This window comes from Periplaneta americana, chromosome 17 (assembly GCF_040183065.1).
Source record: "Periplaneta americana isolate PAMFEO1 chromosome 17, P.americana_PAMFEO1_priV1, whole genome shotgun sequence".
Lineage (NCBI taxonomy): Eukaryota > Metazoa > Arthropoda > Insecta > Blattodea > Blattidae > Periplaneta > Periplaneta americana.
In genome coordinates, this window is record NC_091133.1 from 116,515,363 (window position 1) to 116,541,584 (window position 26,222).

The window sequence follows — 26,222 nt, forward strand, 5'->3', positions numbered from 1 at the left end:
CCTAACTTTTTTAGTTGTTCAGATTTGCATTAAGTTATGGTTTATTGAATGACGCTCACAACTGTAGAGGTTATATCAGTGTCGCCGATGTGCCAGAATTTTGTCCTGCAGAAGTTCTTTTACATGCCAGTAAATCTACTGACATGAACCTGTCGCATTTAAGCACACTTAACTTTCATCGACCTGAGCCAGGATCGAACTCGCAACCTCGAGCACAGAAGGCCAGCACTATACCAACTATGCTACCGAGGCCGACAAATGATAGTTGTTCCTTAATCTGTTTTCTACAATGAAAATATATTTTAATAATCATACTTGGGCTACTGGCACTCAGGTTGATTCATATTTCATTGTATTGCTCTATACAGCAGATAAACTCTATCCAACGTATCAACACACAGTTTTTATTGATTTGTTTATTTATTCCATTTGTCTAGTGATAATTGTTTTTCTGCTCCCATCTCTACCTCTCCTGTCAATATATGTTCTGGAAGTGTCTCTTGTACACAGTTTCATTAACGTCTTCCCTCTAGCCACAGCTAGGCATCTGGGATGACTGCTAAATGGTATCCACTATAACTCTTTTTTTAGGTCATTACAATCGCTGCATTGAGTCAACTCAACCTAAGGCATGAATGTTTATCACAGAAAAACAAAATAATAGAAATGCACAGCACATGTTATGATAGGAAAGTAGAGAATTGAGTCACTCCTGGTGGCCAGATGTGAAGCTCAACATTTGAGCGCGAAATTGGTTGTTTTGTTGATCAATTATGAGGACATTTAAAGATTTATGTTGTAATTTTGTGGGTGAAATACAGAAATGTATATAGAGTGTTACAGTAGTTGGGAGATCTGAGGAAAAAAGGCATTTGGGGAGGCCGAGATGTAGATGAGATGATAATATTAAAATGGATTTGAGAGAGGTGGGATATGATGATAGAGGCTGGATTAATCTTGCACAGGATAGGGACCAATGGCAGGCTTATGTGAGGGTGGCAATGAGCCTGCGAGTTCCTTAAAAGCCATTTGTAAGTAAGATGGATGAAATGTTTATTTTCTACATTTTTCACGCCACGTCCTTGATTTATTGTACACATAATCAAAGTGTGGTAGATAATGTTGTTGTGAAATTTCATTTCTGTGCGTTAATTAGTTAAACTAGCATTTTTGGGGTATGCAAGTAGTTGTCGACAAACAGAAAAATGTTACGATTTGTCATCATTTTGTTGTGCAAGTCCTTCACCTATTTTGACAGACAGGTCTCTGTGGAACCATGTGGAGAAGTACAAATGAAATGCTGAATCAAACTTTCAGTAATGTACAAGAAAATCCAACAAAAAGTCCAGTTTCATCATTGCACATCCCGTATAATATGTAGAATATTCTATTAAATTTATAAATAAATGGAAGAATGGATAATATGTTAAGTAATGAATAATAGGAATCAGTCAATCTTCTTAATGTATCCAGCTGTTTGCTGACAACATAAAGTCCACTGTAGTCTATTCAGTTGTTTTTCGCGAGAAATGAGGGGTATTTTGATTGGTGTTCATTATAGATGCCTGTTGCTAGTAGGCAGAGTTGGGGTGTAGTCAATATATACTGCAGGGCTGTCTCTTCTGCAAATGGTACTGATGATTTTAATTCACTTCTTTTGTGGTTTATGGATGGACAGTATAGAAGAATGTGTTCCAGATCTTCATCATGATTATTACACCACAGACAAGTAGCATTATCAGAAATGTGAAATCGGTGTAGGTACAATTGAGTGACAATGTTATCTGTTCTGGTGCTTGTTAAAAATGTTTGAACATGTCTGGGCAAGTTTTTGTACATTTCCAAGTCATTTGGTTTCTTTTGTACAGACTGTAAAATTTTTCCTTTGTCAGAAAAGAGCCAATTGTTGATCCATAGGTTTACAAAATGAGACTTCACTGAAGCAAAAGCACTGGATAGAGATATCACTTGAAGAGGTCTTGGTTGCAAATATGTTGCCTGTTTTGAATAATAGGAATATATTAAATAAATAAATGAAACATGATATTAGGCCTCCTTAAATTTAAATGTAATACTCGAAGTAACAACCCTTCACTTGCAAGGATTTTTTGGGACTCAATTCGAAGTGTATTCAATTTATTATTTTACAACAGCCCTTTAATAACACACAGATTCCGTAGTTCTCTTCCTCTGAAGATGTTTATAACTACAATTTTGAAGGAACTTGTGTTTCCGGATGCTCATCTAAAACGTCACTTCAGTTTCTTGTAAGCTTTCTTTCTCAGTAAATGTTCCACAATAGAAACTCTCTTAGTTACAGTGAAAGCCATTTCACTTTTTTTGTTTGCCAAACATTAACACTCACTCACTCATTGATGCCGAATAACTTGGTAGTTGATACATCATCATCATCATCATCATCATCATCTGGCACTACAACCCTGGGTGGGTTTTGACCGCTCATACAACAGTCCTCCATTCCACCCTATCTTCAGTCTTCTTTCTCCAACCCCTCACTCCCATTATTTCCAGGTCCCTGATGACCCCATCCAGCCATCTCTTCTCAGGTCTTCCTTTCCTTCTTCTGTTATGGACTTTCCCTTGTAATATTCTCTTGGGAATTCTGTTTTCGTCCATTCTCTGCATGTGTCCCAGCCATCTCAACCTCTGGGATTTTATAAATTTGACAATATCTTGTTCTCCAATCAGTTGATTGATTTCTTCATTATAACATATCCGCCATTCGTTGTTTTCATAAACTGCTCTGTCTATTCTTCTTAGAATTTTTCTCTCAACACCGTAGAAGATCATCTTCTACTTTAGTTAGTGTCCATGCCTCAGATCCATATGTTATTACTGGTCGAACTAAAGTGTGATATATGTTTAGTTCGGTTGTTCTCGTAATTAGCAGACTACTAAGCAATTTAACATTCGCAAAGTATGCTCTGTTGCCTGCCAGTATTCCGTCCTTAACAGTTACGCTCATATCGCAGTTGTAATCGATTATGGCACCCAAGTATTTAAATTGTTTAACTGCTTCAAACGTCATAGCTCCTACTGATATGTTTTGAGGAATGTTTCTAGTTTTGGCGGTAGGCATTACCATATACTTAGTTTTCTCTTGATTAATCATTAATCCCATTGGTTGAGCTGCATTAGAAAGTTCTGTAGTTAATCGTTTAAGGGTTGCTAGTTGATACATTGTCGTTAAATAATAAACTAAGAACAAAATATTGGAGTTTCAACATTTGGCTTTATTATTAATTGTTCTTTTGCAGGTCCATGCATATATTATCAGTGCTTTAAGAAAGGACATGCCCTCAGTGTTCGGCAAAGAGGGGAAGAAGAAGGAGCTCATAAAGAATTTGGGGCAGATCTATGATCAGTTGCAAAGAGAACACCAGATCTCTCCTGGAGACTTCCCAGAAATGAAGAAAATGCAAGAACTGCTTGTACACCACGATTTCACGAAGTTCCATCCACTGAAGCCCCGCTTGATTGAGGTGGTGGATAAGATGTTGGCAGAGGACATTGCTCGCCTCATGGCCATGATTCCTCATGACGAAGTCCACACCGTCTCTGAGCCACTTGTTAAAGGTTGGAATTTATCATTTATCTCAATTGTGTCACGATCCTGAAAATTAAACCAGAAATAGTTTACGTAAAGATTATTATTTTTTGCTCCTACAGAATACATCTGTTATGGTAACAATTAATATTAGAGGAGAAAAATTCGCTCTGGCGCCAGGGATCGAACCCGGGTCCTTGGTTCTACGTACCGAGTACTCCCTCTAATATTAATTGTTACCATAACAGCTGTATTCTGTAGGACCAAAAAATAATAATCTTCACGTAGATTCTTCGAACAACATGTGCATATTACTGTACAGATTACTGTGTCTATTACTGTGGAATCCCGGCCACCAAGTCACTCAACTGAGTGTGCTCCTTGTATAATGGCAGTTGACTTAATATAAAACGTCAGCATACATGCCCAACTTGGAGTCAGGCCAAAAAGGGAAAAACACTTGAGGAGAGGGGTTCGATCCAGTGCTGTGGATTGAACTTCGGCTTAGCTCAATGGTGAGAGCTCTTGGTACATAGAACCAAGGACCCGGGTTCGATCCCCGGCACCGGAGCGAATTTTTCTCCTCTAATATTAACGGAAATATTTTTTATATTAGATGGATAATTTTATTTTAAAGTGCAAAGTTTCTCAGGTATTTTTCCAACTTAGTCATGACATGTACCGGTACGTTGTTTGTAGCTGTGCAGCCATTAAAGTGGTAGGGTATTTTTCACTCAAGCTGCTAGGCAGTGTTAGTTGAGTGTTTGGCTCTTGTCTAGTGATCCTTTTCAGGTCATGCATTTTACAGAACAACTGTGAATACACAGTGTTACTTACATATCGATACGGAAAATTCGTAAAGGTGAGATGTGTATATTTTAAAGACAAGAAGGTTCTTTTTGTGGATTAGTTAATGTGAGTGTTCAAGTATGTGGTCACTTTAAGGACAATCTTCATTCTGCACAAAGGCTACAAGAATATCTGTGGTGTTTGTTCAAAACATAATAACTCCAAAAAAAAAATCTGTTTTGAGATACAAGCATTTTTATTTTCATTTTTTCTATACAAATCATAGTTCTAGTTTACATACAAATGTGAATGAAAATAACATAAGATTAGATGGAGATATCAAATACCAAACGAAAGAGAACTGTTTTATATAGGGCTGTGCTTTCAGCAAAAAAGGCCTTTTTAGGAGTTATGTTTTCTGACCACTTGTTCTATTGCCTCTTTTCGAATTCCCATGCTTACTTTCTTTAGCTTTCTTCTGATAACCGTGGTCTTTGTCTTTTCATTTATCTTCACAGCTGTCATTTAGCTCCAGTAGCATATCCCTTAGTATTATCTCCTCTTGTGCTAAGAACGTCATATCATCAGCAAATCTTATGCACTTTATTTTTCTTCCTCCTACTGTCACTCCACCAATGTTCTAGAAATTTGTGTAATTAATAACATATAATTTAGAGAATCATTCTGCTTCTTGTAAATATGAGAGTATTTGGTGAAGAATGGGTAGACTGGAGAAAAATTCTCTCCGCCACTGGGACTCGAACCCAGGTTTTCAGCTCTACGTGCTGACACTTTATCCACTAAGCCACTTCGTGATTCAAGACAGCGCCTTGTTCTATTGGATTCTAGCCACTTAGTCACTTGTAATGAGTGCATCTCTGTACATAGTGTGTTGGACATTGTGCCACTGTCACATATTCTGTGACGCAGTGCATGAGGGTAAGCCACCAAAGGGAAACTGAGAGGTAGAACTTAAACTGAGAGGGATTCAATCTAGCATTGGAACTAGAATCTGGTGTGGCTTAGTGGATAAAGCATCACCATGTAGAGCTGAAAACCTGAGATCGAATCCCAGTGCCAGAGAGAATTTTCTCTGTTCTACCCATTCTTCACCATATGGTAATGTAGAATTCCTGTACGGAAATATAATTATGTACTTCAGTACATCATAGTCAAATTGTCAAATTCAAATTCAAATTTATTTACAATTTACATTTGAATTGAATACATATGAATAGATACCCGAAATGAGCATATGCTCATGCTCGGGTACAGTCCAGTAATCTACATAAATTTTACAGGGTTCAAATAATAATGCTGATGATATAAATAATAGTAACAACAATAATAATAATAATAATAATAATAATAATAACAACAACAACAACAACAATAGAATAATCGTGACAGAAATGATACAAAGATTGTAATACAAAATAATTCATTAATAATAATAATAATAATAATAATAACAGCGATAAAACAAAAATATTTATAATAATAAAATAAATACTAAGACGGATAAAATAAAATATAAAACCATTAGCGAGAGTTAACACAACTTAAATAAGCATATAATAACCGGAAAAAATGACGAACTCGAAAATCAACAGAAAAGTTCATTGTATCGCAGACGACAGCAACCGCCGTATTGACATTGTGTTGTGCATTAATGGTAGTAGTGGGGAGCTGAAAGTCTACGTAACTGCCGTTCTCTTCGAATCTTCTCGTACAATCATGGGAAGTTAATGCTGCAAAAACCAAATGTCTACGAGTCAAACTGTTCATTATTACCTGGATAAATACAAATAATACTGAAATATATTAATCGAGTTTCAGTTATAGATCTCTCCTTTGTGCAAGAGGTATCATATCAAAATATTTTATGAATGGCGGGGAAAATATAAATTTCAAGAACTTTCTAGTGACAAGATATGGAGACAAGTACAATCAAGTGTATCTGTGGCGATGCTAAGGAATCATTTATTGAAGATATATACTGATATTAATTTAAAAAATGATCTAATTTATATTTATTACAATGTTTTATCTTATAGGTTACATGCATCAGATAAATACAATAAAAATTAGTACCATATAATGCTAATAACACTTAAAAAATAATAATAAAATAGTAATAAAATAATAATAGTAATAAGTATGAGAGTCTTTTTTTTAATTGCCAATATAAGACAGGTGGTTAAATGGGACGTACAGTCATGTACATCATCTACTTCAGTTTGATATCATTGAGGTGCATCATGACTAGAATACATTATGTAGTAACATACATAAATTAAAGTTGTTGTATGTTGGTGTGTTTAGTGATTTTCATTATGTTTTCATTCAGGTGGTGCATTTGAAGGTGTTGAAGACACAGTCAGTCCATTTGGCTACAAGCGGGGAGAGGGAATTGATGCAGGATCTGGAGAACCGGAGTGGATAGTCAGCAAGGAGAGATACAAATATGATGCCATGTTCGACACTTTGAACCCAGTGGATGGAAAAGTGACAGGTGCCGGTAAGTGGCTTGGATCCCTGTTCTAATATCAGACTTTTAGAATGTGAAAATTAAGCTGGGTTCTCTGCATAATATCATGAGTCTACATGTTTAGAATACGAAATCATATATAACTCAGTTTCAAAAAACTATGGACATGTGGGGTTTTTCAATATTGTGATTCAATTGTAGTAAATTATGTCGTCTTGGAGCTTTTTATGAAGCTTATACTTTTCCTTGTATTGCTGAAAGAATTTAGAAATGGTCTGTTGCTCCCAAAAAAGAGGCCAGTCACTTCAATATTACGAATTTTGTAAGAATTCTGAAAATAAGGGATCAATCAGTCTTCTTAATGTATCCAGCTGTTTGCTGACAACATAAAGTCCACTATAGTCCATTGTAGTCTATTCAGTTGTTGTTTTTCACGAGAAATGAGGGGTATTTTGATTGTTACAGTCAATTTTGAGTAAGTCGTAATTTCATGTTATTTCTACACATAAAGATCCTTTCAATTTATAATAAAAATCATGATCTATCATATGTGTCAGTTGCATTGGATATATACTTATATTTTTAGAGAACTATAAATTGCTGTAATAATGTAACTTTTCTGTAGAACTTCCGTTATTCCAGTGTTAAATAAAATTACGAAATATTTCTACACACACGTAATCAGTGACCCTTTTGTAAGTGATCCCTATTAAACATGTAAACATTTAAAAAAATTTAAAATGTTATGTTTCGCCTATGTTCATGTATTTCATGTGTTTATTTCAGCTGCTAAAAGTGAGATGGTGAAATCGAAATTGCCTAATTCAGTTCTCGGGAAGATTTGGAAACTTTCGGACATCGATAAGGATGGCCTCCTAGATGCAGATGAGTTTGCATTAGCCATGCACCTGATAAACGTCAAGCTGGATGGCCATGACCTCCCTTCTGAGCTGCCAGACCATCTCATACCACCGTCTAAACGAGACATGTAACATACATTACTCTCAACTAACACTAAATTATTTACACACTAACACTTAGGCACAATCGTTTTGACATAAAAGACTTGCATCATCATCATTATTATTATCACCGTTAACGTCAGTGTACCACTTTGATGCTAGGAAATATGTACAGTTACACTGTTTGTACGTCAGTGTACATACATAATCTTATAATTTAGTAAAGAAGCACTTTTTTAATAAATTTGTGGCTTTTTGTCATGTAATTAGGTGTGGAGTGTTGGATGATTGCTGAATGTAATATGTAGGACTCACAATTCATAAAAATTTGGATAAGGGAATACTTTCAGAGTATTCCTTCGTTCGTACTGAATTACCCACCACATTGTGTCTTACCCGTATTTAAATGCAACTTTTTTTTCTATGTTAAATATAGTATTTCGTGTATTGGAATAATAAACAAGATGGGGTCAAAAGTTGCTTTCCCCAATATTCATTCTTAGGTTTCATATTAGGTACACACATACAGATATTGAGGAAAGTGACTTTTGACCCACCTTGTATTTTCTGTTCTAAATGTTAGAAAATACATTTAACTATGTATAAAAACGCAACTGTTGGCTGTTGCTGAAAACTTCCATCTAGTATTAAATTGAAACAACAGTTCTCACATTTTCTTCTGAAATATCATTGATCAAATTAACAGTTAACCTCGTGTTTCTAGTGTGTTGAAGAGGGACCACAGCTCTTCTCCTCGATGCCGGTGCCGGCTATAACTCTCTATATGCTTCAAATATGAAGAACTGCCACTTCTGCTTTCTGGAAATTTTGTATTCATGTATTATCTTTATGTTGGGTTTTCAATTTTCGTTGATGCTATTTAATCATATTCAGATATTGTGCCATGTGTACAGTTTCAGTTTTGGAAATAAGTTTAACCCCATGATAGCAATATTTAGCTTAATCTTGCATTATATACAGACAAGAGACTTGTAAATCACCTTAATTCTTTCTCTCTCTCTTTTTTTTTTAAATTTTGAAATAAATTGCTCATTTTATTAGATTAAATATTAAATGTTTTGGCAAATTTATGATGTCAATGAAACAAATCTGAATTCTGTGAATTATGAATTAATTAAAACAGAAATTTGCAATATGACATTCTGCATTTATATTCCATTTCATTAAATAATGTAGCATAAACCTATAGCTATGACAGTCATTATGCCCTCTTATTTTTTAAGGAGAATTGTATGAAATGGGGTTTGTAATAAATTTATGTCCATTTTGAATGTTGTAAATAATTGTACATATAAAGAAATTTTGATAATAAAAATCTGGCATAATCGTGGGATTCTCAGCAATCGCAAGAAGTTGTATGCCGACTGGCCTCAGTAATGGTATGAGAATGAAAAACCTTTAACTTTTAAGCTTCTTTCTGTAGAAAATTATAGAACATATGATATTTCAGTTTGACTTTTCTTAGTTGTGAGTACATGAATGTGTAACTTCTTCACTTTTCTTGCAATCTGCAGAGATAAAAAGTTTGCAGGTTCGAGAACTTATGATATAGCATATATTTTGTGGCCTTACAGACCAGGATTGTTCCCATTTTTCACAGCAATGTAAGATACTTCAACATAGAAGAATCAGTCTTTGTTGCCCAGGCTGATAATGGCATTTATATTACATGTGTGAAATAATGGTGTGGAAAGGGTTTTGGATTATCATGTTTATGTGAAACATGAATCATTAGGTGGTTCTGAAGGAAATGAAGCTTATATAAATAATGTACAGCATATTATATTAATAGTAATGAAAATTTTTGAAGTTGTACTTTTTGTGTATTACAATGTAATTATGTACGTTCATTCCATGTGTAAACTTGTGTTAATGTGACTTGCGGCATTACATATTATTTTCTACATAATTTTAGATTAAATACTTTGTCAGGTAAATTTGTAAAGCCAAGCAATTACTGTTTGTACTTGTTAACATTCTATGTCATTGCAACATGTATGACTGGAACAAAACAGCTCTACCAGCAGAATGAAGGAGTGAAAGAACAGAAGAGTTCACATCCTTATCCAATTGATGGTATTGTCATCACCACGCCCTGGATTCTTAGGTTCGAACCTAGTCTGTTGCTTTCTCGTTACTCTGGAAAATCACTTTTCTTGTTTGTTTTATGGACAAATAAATAACATACCAGTGGCGGCTGGTGGTTTGAAAATATGGTGGTGCACAATGGATATCGAAGAGGAGTTAAACATACTTTACTTTAAAGTTTAAAACCGTGTATACCTGAGGGGGTATACATATAAGGCTTATGTATATGCAATTAATAAGTAAAATGACTAAATACAAGCATACCTATTTATACAGAAAGTCCAAAAGTGGAAGGGGTCGTGGGCGGAGCTCTCTATATTGCGATTTACCCTCATGAAAAACATTTGAGCACAGAATCGTCATCAGAATGCTACCAAGTACCAAGTGCAACGTTTTCGTTCATAAAATTCAAATGCAGCTTTCGTATGCTGTCGGGAGATAGCAGCACTTATTGTCAGAATGACAACTCTTACAACTTTAAAGCAAAATACAAGCTCCTTTATGTATTGTGCCGTTTGTGTGGATGCATATTCAGAAAGTAATATGCGAAATATGCGACTGTTTGTTGCACAAGCCGAATGAATACATTTTTCATGCTTATTACTTCGGAAAAATGTCTAGTTGAAACAGATATTTTCCCAGTGAATTTAGTTTCTTCTGCACTGACGTTGGTGTCCATGTCAGGGAGTGCGACAAACAATTCTCAATGAGGAAAGCAGTAGACCACGCCTCTAACCCCCTGTCCCCACACTAGCTGAACATCTCTATAAACTACCTTTCATAGGTTTTCAACATCTTTGCAAACCAAGAGGCTCGAAGGCTCCTGCAGACGTACAAAACAAGACGCCAGCTGCAGATAGTCATGAATGAAATAGTAAAAAAAATATATATATATTTTTAATAGTAACAAAGCCAGGAGATTAGGAACATTACTGGGAGGTGTACAAACCTGCAACCCCCTTGAGAAGCCGCCACTGTAACATACATAAATTTTATAGACCTAATATGTACACTGGGCTGCAAAAGACATTCCGATACGAAATTATATCATTTTCTGAGGAGGTGAGGTGGAAAACTATTTTTCTGAGATTAATTTTTTTTAAAACATGTAAATACGACTTTATAACATGTTCACATTATCATTTAATATGAATTGATTTTAAAGTATTCATATATTTTTATTTTACAACATCATCATCTTCAAGGTTTAGGCCTGGTGGCCTGTTCCTTCCTCTTGGAAAGTGTCCTCCCATCTATTGCGGGGTCTTCCGACATTCCTCCTTCCTTCCGGTCTGTAGTTCAGTATTTTTTTGGGGAATCTGTCTTCATTCATCCTTAAAATATGTCCTTTCAGTTTTTCTATTGTCTTGCTAATGTGTCGTTTAAGTTGAAAATTCCCAGTTGCGTCCTTATGTCTGTGCTTCTTTTCTGGTCCAATAGAGTGTATCCTGCCACTGATCTCAAAAATCTCATCTCTGCAGCCTCTATCCTTCTTCTTTCTGATCGAGTCAATGCCCAGTTTTCGCTGCCATACATAAGAACAGGGACTGTCATTACTTTATAGAATTTTAGTTGGGTCTCTTTTAGTGTTTTCCGGGATAAAGTTCTTTTTATTGTACCGCACATTCTCTGGAATTTATTTATTTTGTTGTTAACATCGTTATTTTCGCAGTAGGATACGTTGCAACCCAAAACAATTGAAACTACTCACCTGCTCAATTATTTTATCCTCGATTACTATTTTGGTCATTAGATGCTTAGTCCCCAGAAAGCCCATTGCTTTAATTTTTGTTAATGATTTTTTAAGATTATAATCTTTAATAATTATTTCAATAACTTATTTGTTGCTATTGCAAACTGTCCTCTGAATTACTGAAAATCACTTGGTCATCAGCAAACAAAAGAGTGTCTATGCTCTCTTTGTCGACTATAAAATGTTCTGTTAAAATACTTTGCCATTATTCAATGACTGCGTCTATGTATACATTAAAAATTGCTGGTGACAATGGGCATCCCTGTTTCATTCCCTGGTTTATTGCCTCCCTTTTGTTCGTATTTCCTTGTCCATTTTCTGTAGGTATATATGTTTTCCTATACACACTCTGAATCACCACAACATTAATAAGAATATTACATGAAAATAGTAAAACTGCAGTTTATATGCTATTCCAGTCTTCCTTATCTATGGATGCTGCCATTATTACAATCGATATATACGGTCAGTTATGTTTCATATTTGTAGTTTATTGAAGACGTATATGAACAAGCTGAATCATGTAATTATAACAGAACAATACTGTATTTACTCGCGTAATGGACGCACCTCAATTTTTCGCAGTAAAATTTAAAAAAAAGTTCCCCGCATAATAAATGCATAGAGGAATGTGAATAGTATAGTATAGTATTTATTAGCTGTCGTTATAGCAAAAACTAATGACATTGTCAAATTACACGTGTGAAATTATCGTGCGAAAATGAAAATTATTCTATTACAACACTAAACATAAAACAAAATGATCACAAATACTCCTTAGAGTTTACAATTGAGAGTCAAGATTATCAAAAATAGGCTAATATCTAGATGAAAATTGTAACACACTGATCACAAATATTATTTGATTTGCTCCGTTTATATACACTAAAACAAGAATTAACTTAACAATTTATGAGAATTTCCTAATATATTACAAAATAATAATACAATTCAGAGAAAGAAACCTAAAAGATATCTACAGCTTGATTTTCTGATTGAAAATATTCTTGCACAGAATAGAATGGGTTTCTAAGAAGCCACGTTTTCACTTTGACTTTGAATATGTCAAGTGACACTTCCTGTGGTAACATGTTGAACATTCTACAGCCCAACATGTTAGGACTACTTTTAACTTTGGATAGTCTGCAAAATGGTATGTCCAGTTTTTCTTTATTCCGAGTATTATATTCATGTTTATCCATCCTACTGGTGAAGCCATAAAGATTTTTTTGATGTAAAGAAGGAGTTCCAGAATATATTCATTAACAACTGTTAAGATGGACTCCTGTGGTTTACAATGTGCTTTGCTTGGTACTTCTGGGATAATTCTTATTGCTTTCTTCTGAATGAAGACAATGAATGAAGAATGAATCTGTGACAAATGAGAGCAGTGATGCTGAAGGATTCCAAGAGCGGATGGGAGTTCAAAAATATACATTAAAGAACTGTCAGAAGTTGCTTCTTTACTTGTGACCACAAATTATTTCACTTTTGTGTTTGTAGTAATTACTATGCTCTTGATTCCCATAATACTTAATAGAAAATGTAATGTTATCCAGTAAAACTTCATTTATATCTTTTTACAGGGATCTGAAGAAAAATACGCATAAGCGAGAAAAACATATTACTGAAATAACATTTAATAACATCTGAAATAGCATTTGAAGACTGTAGTATGGGAAGAACGAATTAAACCATGACTTACCTTGACCTTCACTTAACACGTAATTATTTTACAAAAAAAAAAAATTATTTTGGACTGCTTGCTCCTAAGGAATAAACGATACCCTCAAATTGTGAAAACTTTTCTGTAATTTATTCAGCTACATCATGTAGTATTATAAAATGTTTCACTGTTTCTAAAGCAGTAATGACGTCATTAAAGGACAAAAGATTGTTGGAGACAAACCTGGACAGCTTCGAATTTCAACGTGGGTCGCAATTTTAACAATGAACATGTACTCATTTTCGCGTTCTTACATCTTCACAGAAAACTAATTTAGAACAAAATTGATTTAGATTGTATCGCCTGGGTTTTAAAATACCACCATGTAAGTGTAAAAAAGTATAAAGGAAAGACGTATAACCGAAATAAATTAACATGGAAAATATAGAAATTTTGCAGGGACTTCAGAAAAAATGTATAAAAAAAGTTTTACTGTACATTGTTGTTAAATTTGCACTGCTTGACTCCTTTCTCCAGAAACTTGCGAAGCCAATATTTTACAAGTTCTCAAACAGTTGTTTAATGTTGTATAGTTATTACATTCAGGTTTGCATAAGTAAATAGGGTAGTAGTTGATATAATGCTTGGCATGATGTTATGTTTTGGTCGTTATGTTGCAGTGTATTGAAAACTAAAGCAGTGCTAGAGATTAAAAAGAAGTTAATTTGTCACTTGAATGTTCCCTTTTTTTTTCCGAGCTTGGCTTTCAGATCATTGGAGAATTGTTAAAATTTCTATAGCATAGAGATGAAAAGGTCCAGACATGTAGGGATTTGTTAATTGATGCTTGAAAACCAAATGTAGAATACATAATATGTACTTTTCTAGATATGCTAATACAGAATTAAAACTTGGTCTCCTGATAATATTATATCTGAAACCATGTACCATCAGCATTAAACACAGAAATTCAGTTATGTATAGAATATCAGTAGACCTTGAAATATACCGAAGGGTTTTTTTTTTTTTTCATTGTAATGGAATAAAATATATCACTTAAATTACTTTTTTGCACAATTGTTTTTTTGTTGTATTTACAGCTTTTGAGGTTAGGCCTTGAAAGTTAAAATTCCCACCCAGAAACTTGTTACTAGGGAAACCATTCTTCACAACATAAAACTATACTGAAATAGACCCATTACAGTGCACTTATTGTTACTTAGTTACTATTACAGTGCAGTTTTGCGAACGCTTTGGAATAATATTGCTCTAAATTTAAAATGCAAGATATATTGTATTTACAATTTTAAAAATATGATGGTGCAAAAATTGTTGTACAATAGACGTTTGTAAAGTGCATTATAAAATCTCGTTTTTCAGACTTTTCCTCGATTTTGTAAAAAGCACTTTTCAACCTTGTATCATAATGTACTATTAAAGATATGTTTTCTAAATTCGTGTTCTTCTTAGACTACATTCTTCTGTTAATATTATCTAACCGAACTTTGTACGTTATCACTATCTTCCTTTGTCTTCATCAATCAATCTTCTTAATGTATCTAGCTGTTTGCTGACAACATAAAGTCCACTGTAGTCTGTTCAGTTTTTGTTTTTCACGAGAAATGAGGAATAAATGAATGTTGCTAAAATATTTTTAATGTTTTTACCAAATTATAAGTTTCAGATAAATATAAAATTGTCTTAGTTTTCATTCCTTTACGGTATCTAAAGTAGAAGCGAACTTTCTGCATTACATTATACAAATATTTGACTTAAAATGGAAGACAAAATTTATATCTAAGCATTTCTTTGCTGTGGAATTTAAAACTGTGTTAATCGTGTGCTTTTATTTATGCTGTGGATGTGTTTTAATATAGAGCTACTGTATCTTCATAAAGAGAGAATTTCATGGTATAAAGCTGTACTTGATCTTCCATGGAATTAGTAAAATAAGTTGGGTATGTCTGGGGTGTGTTCAGTTTAGATGTGTGCTTTGCATTTTAAAGCTGGCCAGTAAGAAGCATTTTTAGAATGAAACCTTATTTCGAATGACAAAGGTGATCTATTTTGTAAATGTTTATGATTATTGTTGATTAGGTTCCTTACTTTTTGCATAAAGACGGAAAGTTTTCAGGAGACAGCTCAGATTTGTGTCTTGGTTTCCTTAGCAGCAGTGAGAAGGATTTATAAAATGTTGAAGGGAGGTAGTGTCAAGTGCTCAGACTTTATAGAAGTTATTTTCTTTCCCCGCTTCAATTTTCAACATGTTAATAATTGATACATATATGTATTCATTTTATTACTGAAGTGTGCGATTCGTAATTAGAAGACAGTGTTAGATTTCAGGTCTCTAACTTAGCCAAAGATGTGTGCTTATTCAGTTTTCATGATCACGAAATTTGTTAGCCTTTAATTGCTAAACCCGCACTTTTTTTTTTCAAATGAATGTGTGCATATAATGCTATTTTTATTATTATTTTACAAAAGCCTTTTATTAACCTCTGTCTTGTTTATTTTCAGTACTTTCTCCTGAAATGAAACGTGGCTCATACTGTGTAACTAGATGGCTTATAACTTCGTAATGTAATAAAAAAAATGAAGTTCTGTACTGCAGCCTTAACATAATTCCTCTCTATTGTAATCTATGTAACATAAGTAAAATGTGCAATGTTTTAAAACTGAGCGTTTCATGCCAAAGACATAGACTATAATGAGGAAGAATGTTGTATGTTATAATTGTCCACATTATTAGTGAAATTGCTTTTTGTAATGCAACATTAGAGGTCACGTGTTAAATTCTACAATCATACTCTTGTAAGTGGCATTTGTATCAGTACATCTGTGTGTGTACATACATAAATACATACATGGACATGCTTGGCATGTACATTCACACACACACATACACACACACAGACCTTGCTTGTAGTTTATAATTTCCATATTATCTGGAAATTTGAATACGAATATAATTGGAATGGTGCTTTAGTATTATAATAAGAAATCATGATTCTTGTACTGTGAAGAAAGAAAAGAAATGTTTATTGAATATGTGTATGCATATTTATATTATATATATTTTTCCATTGACAGTGATTGGTATGTCTGGAACCCAGAATAAGAAAATAAATTATTGAATGATGTTCCTATGATGAAAATGGTTTTGAATTTGTGTTCCCCCGTACTTCTTAAACTTCTGTGCTGTTTAATGTTTTAAAATTAATAAAATGACATCCTCACACTTGTATTATACCCGAGTGTCTTGTAACATGTGGAACCCACTTCATCAGTTGACAGGAAACAAAAACAATGCAAAAAGTCCATATAGACATTTGTCCCATTTGATCTTAGTTCCAAGTTATAGTCATGTTTCTACTTCAATAATGTAGAGCTGCTTACCGTTACAGGAAATGTAAAAAAAAAATAACTGCCTTCAGCCTGAATGCAAGCCTGCAGTCATTGTGTCATAGATTGCCATATTCTTTAAAAAAAAAAATCAGGTGTTTTTCAGATGTCTTCTTGAATATGCTGACGAAGTATGGGTTGTGAATAGATCTGGTATCAAAGATGGACATATGCCATCTTTTATCGAAATTTAGTTAAGGATTGGCTCTTACAGTATTTTTTGCTCTCTTTCCAAATCTGTTGTCCGTTTATTTCGGAAACGATAATTTACATGCTTTTGTGAACGTTGAAGTATGTTGTTATTTTCATAATCAGACTCCTCTGTATGTAGTTTGTTTCAAGTGTGGATATGACCACTTCAGCCAATCATATTACTGGAAATGGCTTAAAACTGTCATGGCGACCAGTTAATGTTTAAATTCTGACAAGTTTACATGTTTTAATTATTACATTTTCTTTTATTTCGAAATTTTATTGAAATATAAGAATTTTGGGACACCTTGAGATCAATATGGAGCACAATACGTTGGGGAATATGCCCGAGCTGAGTATAAAACGTAAATTTAGTCCTGAACAACAGAAACGTGCTGAAGAAGAAAGACTGAATAGAAATAACATTCTAAATTTAATTTTTCTTAAGTTTTCCAGTTACATACTAGTTTTAGAATAAAATCATAACTCCTGTAGGATTTTCCCATTATTATAAATGCTAACACCAATTATTTTTGTAAAACCGAAAATTACCAAACACAAATAGATTACAAGTGTATTATTAGTATAGATTTTATCATCTTTATTATTATTATTATTATTATTATAGACTAAACTATCAAATTACAATTGCACTTTATTTAGGTGAAAATTATTACAGTGCGTTGGTGGATTTTTTTTTTTTTTTCTGTGCTGTATTATAGTCTCAAAGACATAGAAACTTGCAGTATTTTAGATTTGGATATCAGCTCTATCAACAAAGAAGAGTTGTTCTTCAGAATTATGTCACCTTGAAAATTAGCTCTCGGTAATCGCTTCATCAGGTAGGTTCCCCTTTTCTTGCCTTCCATGATGACGGTGATAATTCCAAAGCCTACGTCTATAAGATAGCAAAAACCCAGCTATGTCCCACCACACTAAATGCCATGAAAGTCTAAAATCGTATTGAAGGCAAATACTTTCCAGTCTTGTTTTAATATGTTTATTTATAAAATCGTTACACATCAAAGTTCTCATGTATTATTACATTGTACAGATGCATGTGTATATATGTAATATAATGTACTGCAGGAGCACAACTTAGCTTTAAGTAAATAGTTCTTATTGACAGAAATTAAAATTAATTAAACAAATGCTCATAAGGTTAGATTTTCTCCTTTTGTTTTCTGATATACCAGTAAACTTCTGTGATGTTATTAACACTTTTGTCTGAAGTTTCGATAGCTTTACAGTTTAGTATGTGCTGCAAGTTTATAGTTGAATATTCTTCTCTACAGAGAACACTTTTTGGTGATTATAAGTTCCAATTCTGAAGAGATGCACTGTTAGTCACTAGTCTGAAGATAGCCACTGCTGTTCTTGGAAAATTAAAAACCTAACATTCTAAATGTGATAAGTGTCAATTTCTAAAATTTAATTTTATTAAATCTAAGGGAGGAACATCCATATGAGGATATCATACTAAATTGTCTTTGTCGTAGCTCAATTGTGACTCATTTGTGCGCCAAAGGACAGTGTTGTAGGTATCTCAACATGCATTTCGCAGTGTATTTTTCATCAGTATCTCAAAGCACATTTAGAATGTTGTCCTCAATTAGGAATCACATTTATATTGTTTAAAATTTCGCATCAAGATTTATTTTCATTAACTTCTTTAGTACGTTAATGTCCATTTATAATTTCTCTTTAGTATTAATTCTGCTGAATAAAACGAAATCTCAGAATTAAATCTTTGTTGGAATGCATAACCTTACTTTGTCAAAAGGTCTGCATTTTCGTTTTCTTTCAGTCCACAATAAAGGTACCCACCGGTACCTATTTTTGTAGAAATTTAATTTTGATATAGATTTTTCTCACTCTCTCTTCTGAAGTTAATGGAACATTAGCCTGAATTGCAGATTTCGCACTACGAAATATGGCTACGTTGATAAATTAATTTATTCTGTAAATTAATGATAGAAATATATGTTAAGAATGTATTAGCATCTTTGGTTTGCAGATGGATTATATGACGTAAAACTATTATATGGACATTTTGTAATAGTAAAGACTAGACATTGGAAAGGCAGGCCTCGCACAGTCAATGAAACCACTGTGCAGTTTGATATACATATTTACTGTAAATATTTACTTCAAGCCACAAGTGAAAAATAAATGTTGAATTGTATTAGAATGCTCATAATTTTCATATTTTTATTATTAAGAAGTGAATATATTTTTCTCAATATATGTGAGATACTTTTAGAAACTAGTAAACAGTTATGATACAAGAAAGACATTTTTGTTGCTGTAAATGTAATAAACTATTCATTATAGATTACTTGAGGTATTCTGTTATTTACTGAAACACACAAAAGGTAACTGTTAGAGTCCATATCAAAATCTGCCCTGAAATGGCGCACATTGTTACATCTCAACAGCAGATTGATAAATACAAAAAATTAGCTTCCCAGACTAACTCTATAAGGTTGGGAAGTTAAAGGTGAAATAAAAGATAATCGTAAAATTTATTAGTCCCTAACCGTGAGTATACTTAGTGTTCAGTTGGCTGATAAAGTGAGTTAAATGCATTAAATGCACAAGATTATCTTGTATATCAAGTGACAGTGTAGGCATTCACATCAGATGGCAACTCAGCTACTCTGACAAGCAAACATGCTCATGGGGGCAGATAAAAAAAGTTAATTTTTTTTTCTTCCACTGTCTTAAGAATGTCAAAACAGGTGCTTAAACAAATTTTGGCCATTATAGCGCAATTGCGAGGGCTATCCAAAAATTAAGTTTACCTGGGACAGTTTTCAGAAACAAAACAAAATTTCATTGAAAGATTAATTGAAACAGATACAACAACTGTTGAGATATTTTTAAACTTATTCCCCATCGGAACTGAGACATTTATGGGATTAATTTTTGTATCCCTGTGTCGTAGAAGTCTGCCCCCTGGGATCGCAACCAGTGTGACAGCTGTCTGCACCTCTCTGTTGACCCTACGGTATGACAAATAAAAAAAAAAAAATGTTATGTTTTATTTAACAACGCTCACAACTGCAGAGGTTATATCAGCATCGCCGGATGTGCCGGAATTTTGTCCTGCAGGAGTTCTTTTACATGCCAGTAAATCTACTGACATGAGCCTGTCGCATTTAAGCACACTTAAATGCCATCGACCTGGCCTGGGATCGAACCTGCAAACTTGGGCATAGAAGGCCAGCGCTATACCAACTCGCCAACCAGGTCGACAACAAATATCTCGATTCTGCTGGGGAATATGTTCAAAAATAGTTCAACAATTGCTGTACCTGTTCCAACAAAACTCTCCATGAAATTGTGTTTTCTTTTTGTAAACAACCCCAGGTAAACTTATTTTGTGAACGGCCCTCGTAATTGCTCTTGAGTGGCCAAAATTTGTATAAGCACCTGTTCTGACATTATTAACATGGTGAAAGAAAAGAAATTAACTTTTTTTATCTGCCCCCATGAGCATGTTTGCTTCTAAGCACAGGTCGTTATTTCGTAATACAGAATTCGAAGTAAGTTCTCAAGTATTAAGACTGATTTTTTATATTTATCTTATTGCTTTGGAGATGTGTGTGTGCAGTTTGAGGAGAGGGTTCGACAAAAGCTCACTTATAGTTCCCTTGTTAGTTTAGATCTGGTTGATAGAAATTGGTTAAGCATACATGCATAGTGCGACTTCTGTAAAATATTGGTGGGGGGAGTGGCCAACCTCTATCTAAACTTGGGAAAATATGAGTAACGAATGATCACTGAGGCCATAAATATAAACATTTCTTCAGTGTATGTAATTTTAAAGAAGACACTGTCTTCAGTAATACAATCCTAGATTCTTTCATCTTGTTTTACATTAGAAATCCGGCTGGACATGTTCACATCTGAATTTACATTAGTTACACTGCTAAAAATATTCTCTCTGACAATCAGATTTTTCATGAAGCCATTAAAACCAATCTCTATAATAGTTTCATCTTGTATTGATTTTTCCGATAAGCTGACTAATAAGTAATGAAAATTCAATTAGACCATCTCTGCTTATCTGTATTACAATTATAATTTATTGATGTCTTACATTAACGTCTTCGGTACTTCAGTGTACCATCTTCAGATGTATTTATGATACTAAATTTAAATTTAAACCTGGTCAATAGGTACATTGTTGTGGTCTTGGATAGTGTGTGTGTGTGTGAATATACATACTATACCCGTACATGTTTACAGTGGTTACATGGACCATAAAACACTTACTGTATATACTATCGATTGTTAAAACAATCAATTAAGATCAATTAACAACATGTGGTCATTGTTCTATGACGTTATCTAAATACTTAACACTGTGAATTTTACGAATGTTTATCGTGACTGTTCGTTGGGGCAACTAGTCGTTACCTATTTGATGTGGATTAATTGCACTGTATTGTTGAGTATAAATAAATCTTGAAGATTCTTTGTATTGTTTGTTCGATGATAAACACACATAATATTGGAGCACTTGAAATTTAGAATATTCGTAACATACACTTTGATGGAAGTTTTGTGCGTGAGTTGACTATATCACTTCTTATGTTTTAACTTACAATTTCATTTAGTTGTTGTTTATCACTCCCTGGGCTCCAGTCAAGCCTTGCTTTCTGCGAAAACGTTAATGTAAGACATCAATAAATTATAATTGTAATACAGATAAGCAGAGACAGTCTAATTGAATTTTCATTACAACCTCTATAAGCTTTCCGGCCATTTTACAACAACAACAAAAAAACGCAGTTTTATCATGCAATTAATTATACTTGGGAAAGTTGATTTTCACTTTTCTTGAAAATTTCGTTTGTGTATTTTCTTAGTGGACTTGCCATCATTTGTAAGTTCAGTAGTTGAATTCTACAGCTAGTTCATTACCACTGCTGACACTTATTTTCACACTTTCCACTATTGTCACTGCTAGAAGTTAACCTCTGCCGATGTGGACACTGTTACATCACTTGAATGACGATGTCTTGGTATTTTAATAATATACTGACCTAAATTGTATATTATTACAGCACTACTATTAATGATATTTCCAAAGTTGACCCTGGTTACCCCTATTTCCGGTTTGTCCCTGAAAATACAAGTACCACCACTCGATTCTTTATACTTACAGATTTATGTAACGAAATTTTTTTTCGTGAACGCACAGTGCCATGTCATTTCCAAGAAAAGGGGGTTTTAGGTGTGCTTTGAAGCACCGTATATATGAGGCGATCCCAGAAACACTGCACACTGTGTATGCACTCTCATCTCCATGGAGAGGTGTGGTTGTTATTTATTGTGTTAATAGTGAGAGTTATTCCGAACGACTCTATGCAAGTTCAACAAAATTTTGTTGATTAACTAGCGGACTTACTTGTGTTAATTATGTAAGTCTGTGCAGCTTACAGCTGTTTCGGTGCTTCATCACACCATCCTCAGAGCCTACTAGATCTCGGCGTCATCTCTAACTTCTCTGCCTGTTATGTGGGTGCGTTTGATTGTTGAAAGATGTTGAAAAGTGGAGTCTAATAGTGTGTGCGTACTGAAATTGATGTGTGTGTTGAGAATTTGATCGGGGTGTGTTTGTATATTTCGTATTGTTCTAGCTTTTCAATTAAATGCCTTCTTTGATCTTGCTATTAGTAGTATATCGTCGTAGTTGATACAGCGTCATTAAATAACCAAGTAAAAAAATGAATTCATTCTGTTCCAGCTTGTATTTGCATTTGCCGACTCCTCAACTTACGCCACAATTTTTGTAACAGACAGATAATAAGTGTGACAACAAGGATCCCTAGAACTAGACTTACTGATAACATAGTATCCAAAGGTACAATTACAGTACTGGTACTTGGAGGATCTGTGACATAAGTAGAACCTGATGTCAGAAAACCTCGTTTGTTTTCCATTGCTGTTTTCTGATTATTTGTGATAGGTGTCATGTTAGCTGAAACTGTAGTCGTATATTTCAAAGTTGTAGCAAGAATACTGCAAGACTGGCCCCATTCAACAGCATTTAGTTCATTCATTAGGCAAGTGGCCTGCGAGGTGATTTTATGTGCATTACACCATTTCCAAGATTCACATAGTCTTCTGTCACAAATGAATGGGTTATTACGCAGGTCAAGTGAAAAGAGTTTTGTCAGTGGTTTGAGGATAGTATAATCAAATGTCTGCAAGGAATTATTCCCTAGACTTATAATGGTCACTTGACTAAGTGATAAGAACAGACGATTATCCAATATAGTTAGTGCATTTTCAGCTATCATCAGAACCATTAAATTTGTGAGAGATTTGAACGTTCTGTAATCAAGGTATTTCAGTAAGTTGGACGATATGTCCAATCTTGAAAGACTGGTCATATTTATAAAGGTTTGGTGATGTAACAACGTAATTGAGTTCGAAAATAAATATAAGCGATTAATTTTGTTCATACTTTGAAAAACATCAACATTAAGCATTTCAAGTTTATTTCCAGACAACTGCAGTGATATTATGTTTCTTAAGTTAATGAACATTTTGGCATGTAAGTGTTTTATTCTGTTGCCACTAAGATCTAGAAATTCAAGATCTTTCAAATTTATAAATGCATCATGATGTATATACTGTATTTTATTTGCACCAAGAGTTACAGTTCGTAAGTTGCAATTGTGTCTAAATATATTTCCTTCTATATTGGTGAGAACATTCCCATAGAAATCAACTTTTTCTAATTTTGTGTTATTCTTGAAAAAACTGTCATTAAGTTTTGGAACAAAATTCTTTGAAACTGAAAATATTTTCAAATTGTATAAATGTTGCAGTAATACTCCTTGCAATATTTTCAACTTATTGCCTTCAATTGTGAGAGTTTTAATATTCATCAACCCAGAAAAGATATTGTCGTCTATATAATTCAATACATTTCCATTTAGTCTCAGAACTAGGAGTTTAGTCATATTCCTGAATAGAAAACTGTGTAACGATGTAATATAATTCTTATTGATACTAATTTCCTGGATGCTGTGTCGAAGAGGATCTAATGTTTCAACCTGTATAGTTTCTAGAAGATTGTCATCCAGATTAAGTTTCTCAACATTCCTCAGTAGTTTAAAAAAATCTGTGTGTAGAGTTTTTATTTGTTTATTCTTACAATTAACCACCGTCTTATTTTTCTTGCACGAGCACAGCGAGACACATACATCAGCATATGTAATGGACAGTGCTGCCACTATAATAACGATGACTGCTGTCGAATAATTCATGTCTTGATGTTCACTATTAAGTTGTGACCAGTGATAATATATTACAGTCTATAGAAAATATGGTATGACTATTACGTACTTCACTGAAGTGCAGGGAATTTATAGCTTTCTGGAAATATGATTTGACTTGCACATAAAAAACTAAGTCAGTTATCAGTTCTTTGTTCCAATACCAACGAGTATATCGTCTGTATATCGTTTCTGTCTACCTATAAAATAAGGACAAAGTCCTTGACGCACCAGGCAACAAAGTAGCTACAGTACCATTAAATAAATTGCCGTAAATATATTATATCGCTTCATTTTATAATGTTACAATAATTCAGAGCATATAAATGTACAATATAATTTCAAAAGAAGCTTCCTCTTTATGAAATTACATTTTAGCAATGCAGTAAAGTGTTATGACATGTACACGAAGGACGAGGAGAAAGAGAGATAGAGAGAGCCAGACTGGATATTTCATGAATACTTACTGGCTTTTAAGAAACCCAGAGGTTCATTGCCGCCCTCACATAAGCCCGCCATCGGTCCCTATCCTGTGCAAGATTAAGCCAATCTCTATCATCATACCCCACCTCCCTCAAATCCATTTTAATATTATCCTCCCATCTACGTCTCGGCCTCCCTAAAGGTCTTTTACCCTCCGGTCTCCCAACTAACACTCTATATGCATTTCTGGATTCGCCCATACGTGCTACATGCCCTGCCCATCTCAAACGTCTGGATTTAATGTTCCTAATTATGTCAGGTGAAGAATACAATGCGTGCAGTTCTGTGTTGTGTAACTTTCTCCATTCTCCTGTAACTTCATCCCGCTTAGCCCCAAATATTTTCCTAAGCACCTTATTCTCAAACACCCTTAACCTATGTTCCTCTCTCAGAGTGAGAGTCCAAGTTTCACAGCCATATAGAAGAACCGGTAATATAACTGTTTTATACTTACTGTAGGAATTCGTAACAAGCTGTTTTTTACGGTGATGGGTTGTTAGCCCTTCGCCCACCCCCAAGCTGGAGGACCACGTCTGGATTTAATGTTCCTAATTATGTCAGGTGAAGAATACAATGCGTGCAGTTCTGTGTTGTGTAACTTTCTCCATTCTCCTGTAACTTCAGCCCTCTTAGCCCCAAATATTTTCCTAAGCACCTTATTCTCAAACACCCTTAATCTCTGTTCCTCTCTCAAAGTGAGAGTCCAAGTTTCACAACCATAAAGAACAACCGGTAATATAACTGTTTTATAAATTCTAACTTTCAGATTTTTCGACAGCAGACTGGATGATAAAAGTTTCTCAACCGAATAATAAAAGGCATTTCCTATATTTATTCTGTGTTTAATTTCCTCCCGAGCATCATTTATATTTGTTACTGTTGCTCCCAGATATTTGAACTTCTCCACCTCTTCAAAAGATAAATTTCCAATTTTTATATTTCCATTTCGTACAATATTCTCGTCATGAGACATAATCATATACTTTGTCTTTTCGGGATTTACTTCCAAACCTAGCTCTTTACTTGCTTCCAGTAAAATTCATGAATACCCTATATAATTAATCTATCTACAACTATTCATAGTATTTTAATAACTAAAATTAATATTATAGACATAAGAAGACGGACGAAATTTTTTACTCACTGCAACACATCAGTAATTGAAAACAGGGCAGGGGATTCATATAATCCATATACTTACGTGGAACATTAAACTTATTGGTGATTGTGTGATTTCAAACAATCGTAATTCGTAGGACACCATTTGATAAGTAAACATTCTCATGGGAGCAGATAAAAAAGTTAATTTTTTTTTCTTCCACCATGTTAATAGTGTCAAAACAAGTGCTTGTACAAATGTTGGCTATTCAAGCGCATTTACGAGGTCTGTCCAGAAAGCAAGCTTACTTGGGGCTGTTTACTTACTTACTGGCTTTTAAGGAACCCGGAGGTTCATTACCGCCCTCACATAAGCCCGCCATCGGTCCCTATCCTGAGCAAGATTAA

The 26,222-nt window shown here is 34.0% G+C and overlaps 1 protein-coding gene across 1 annotated transcript in view; it reads left to right on the top strand.

Moving 5' to 3' along the window:
* LOC138693480 (EH domain-containing protein 3-like) overlaps positions 1-19,271 on the top strand; it is a 28,026-nt gene extending 8,755 nt beyond the window's left edge. The window contains exons 3-6 of the mRNA XM_069817472.1: positions 3,279-3,597; positions 6,708-6,878; positions 7,635-7,836; positions 8,535-19,271. Of these exons, the coding sequence (XP_069673573.1) occupies positions 3,279-3,597; positions 6,708-6,878; positions 7,635-7,836; positions 8,535-8,586 (744 nt within the window). The 3' untranslated portion in view covers positions 8,587-19,271. The remainder of the gene's footprint in view (positions 1-3,278; positions 3,598-6,707; positions 6,879-7,634; positions 7,837-8,534) is intronic.
* The last annotated feature ends 6,951 nt before the right edge of the window (positions 19,272-26,222 follow it).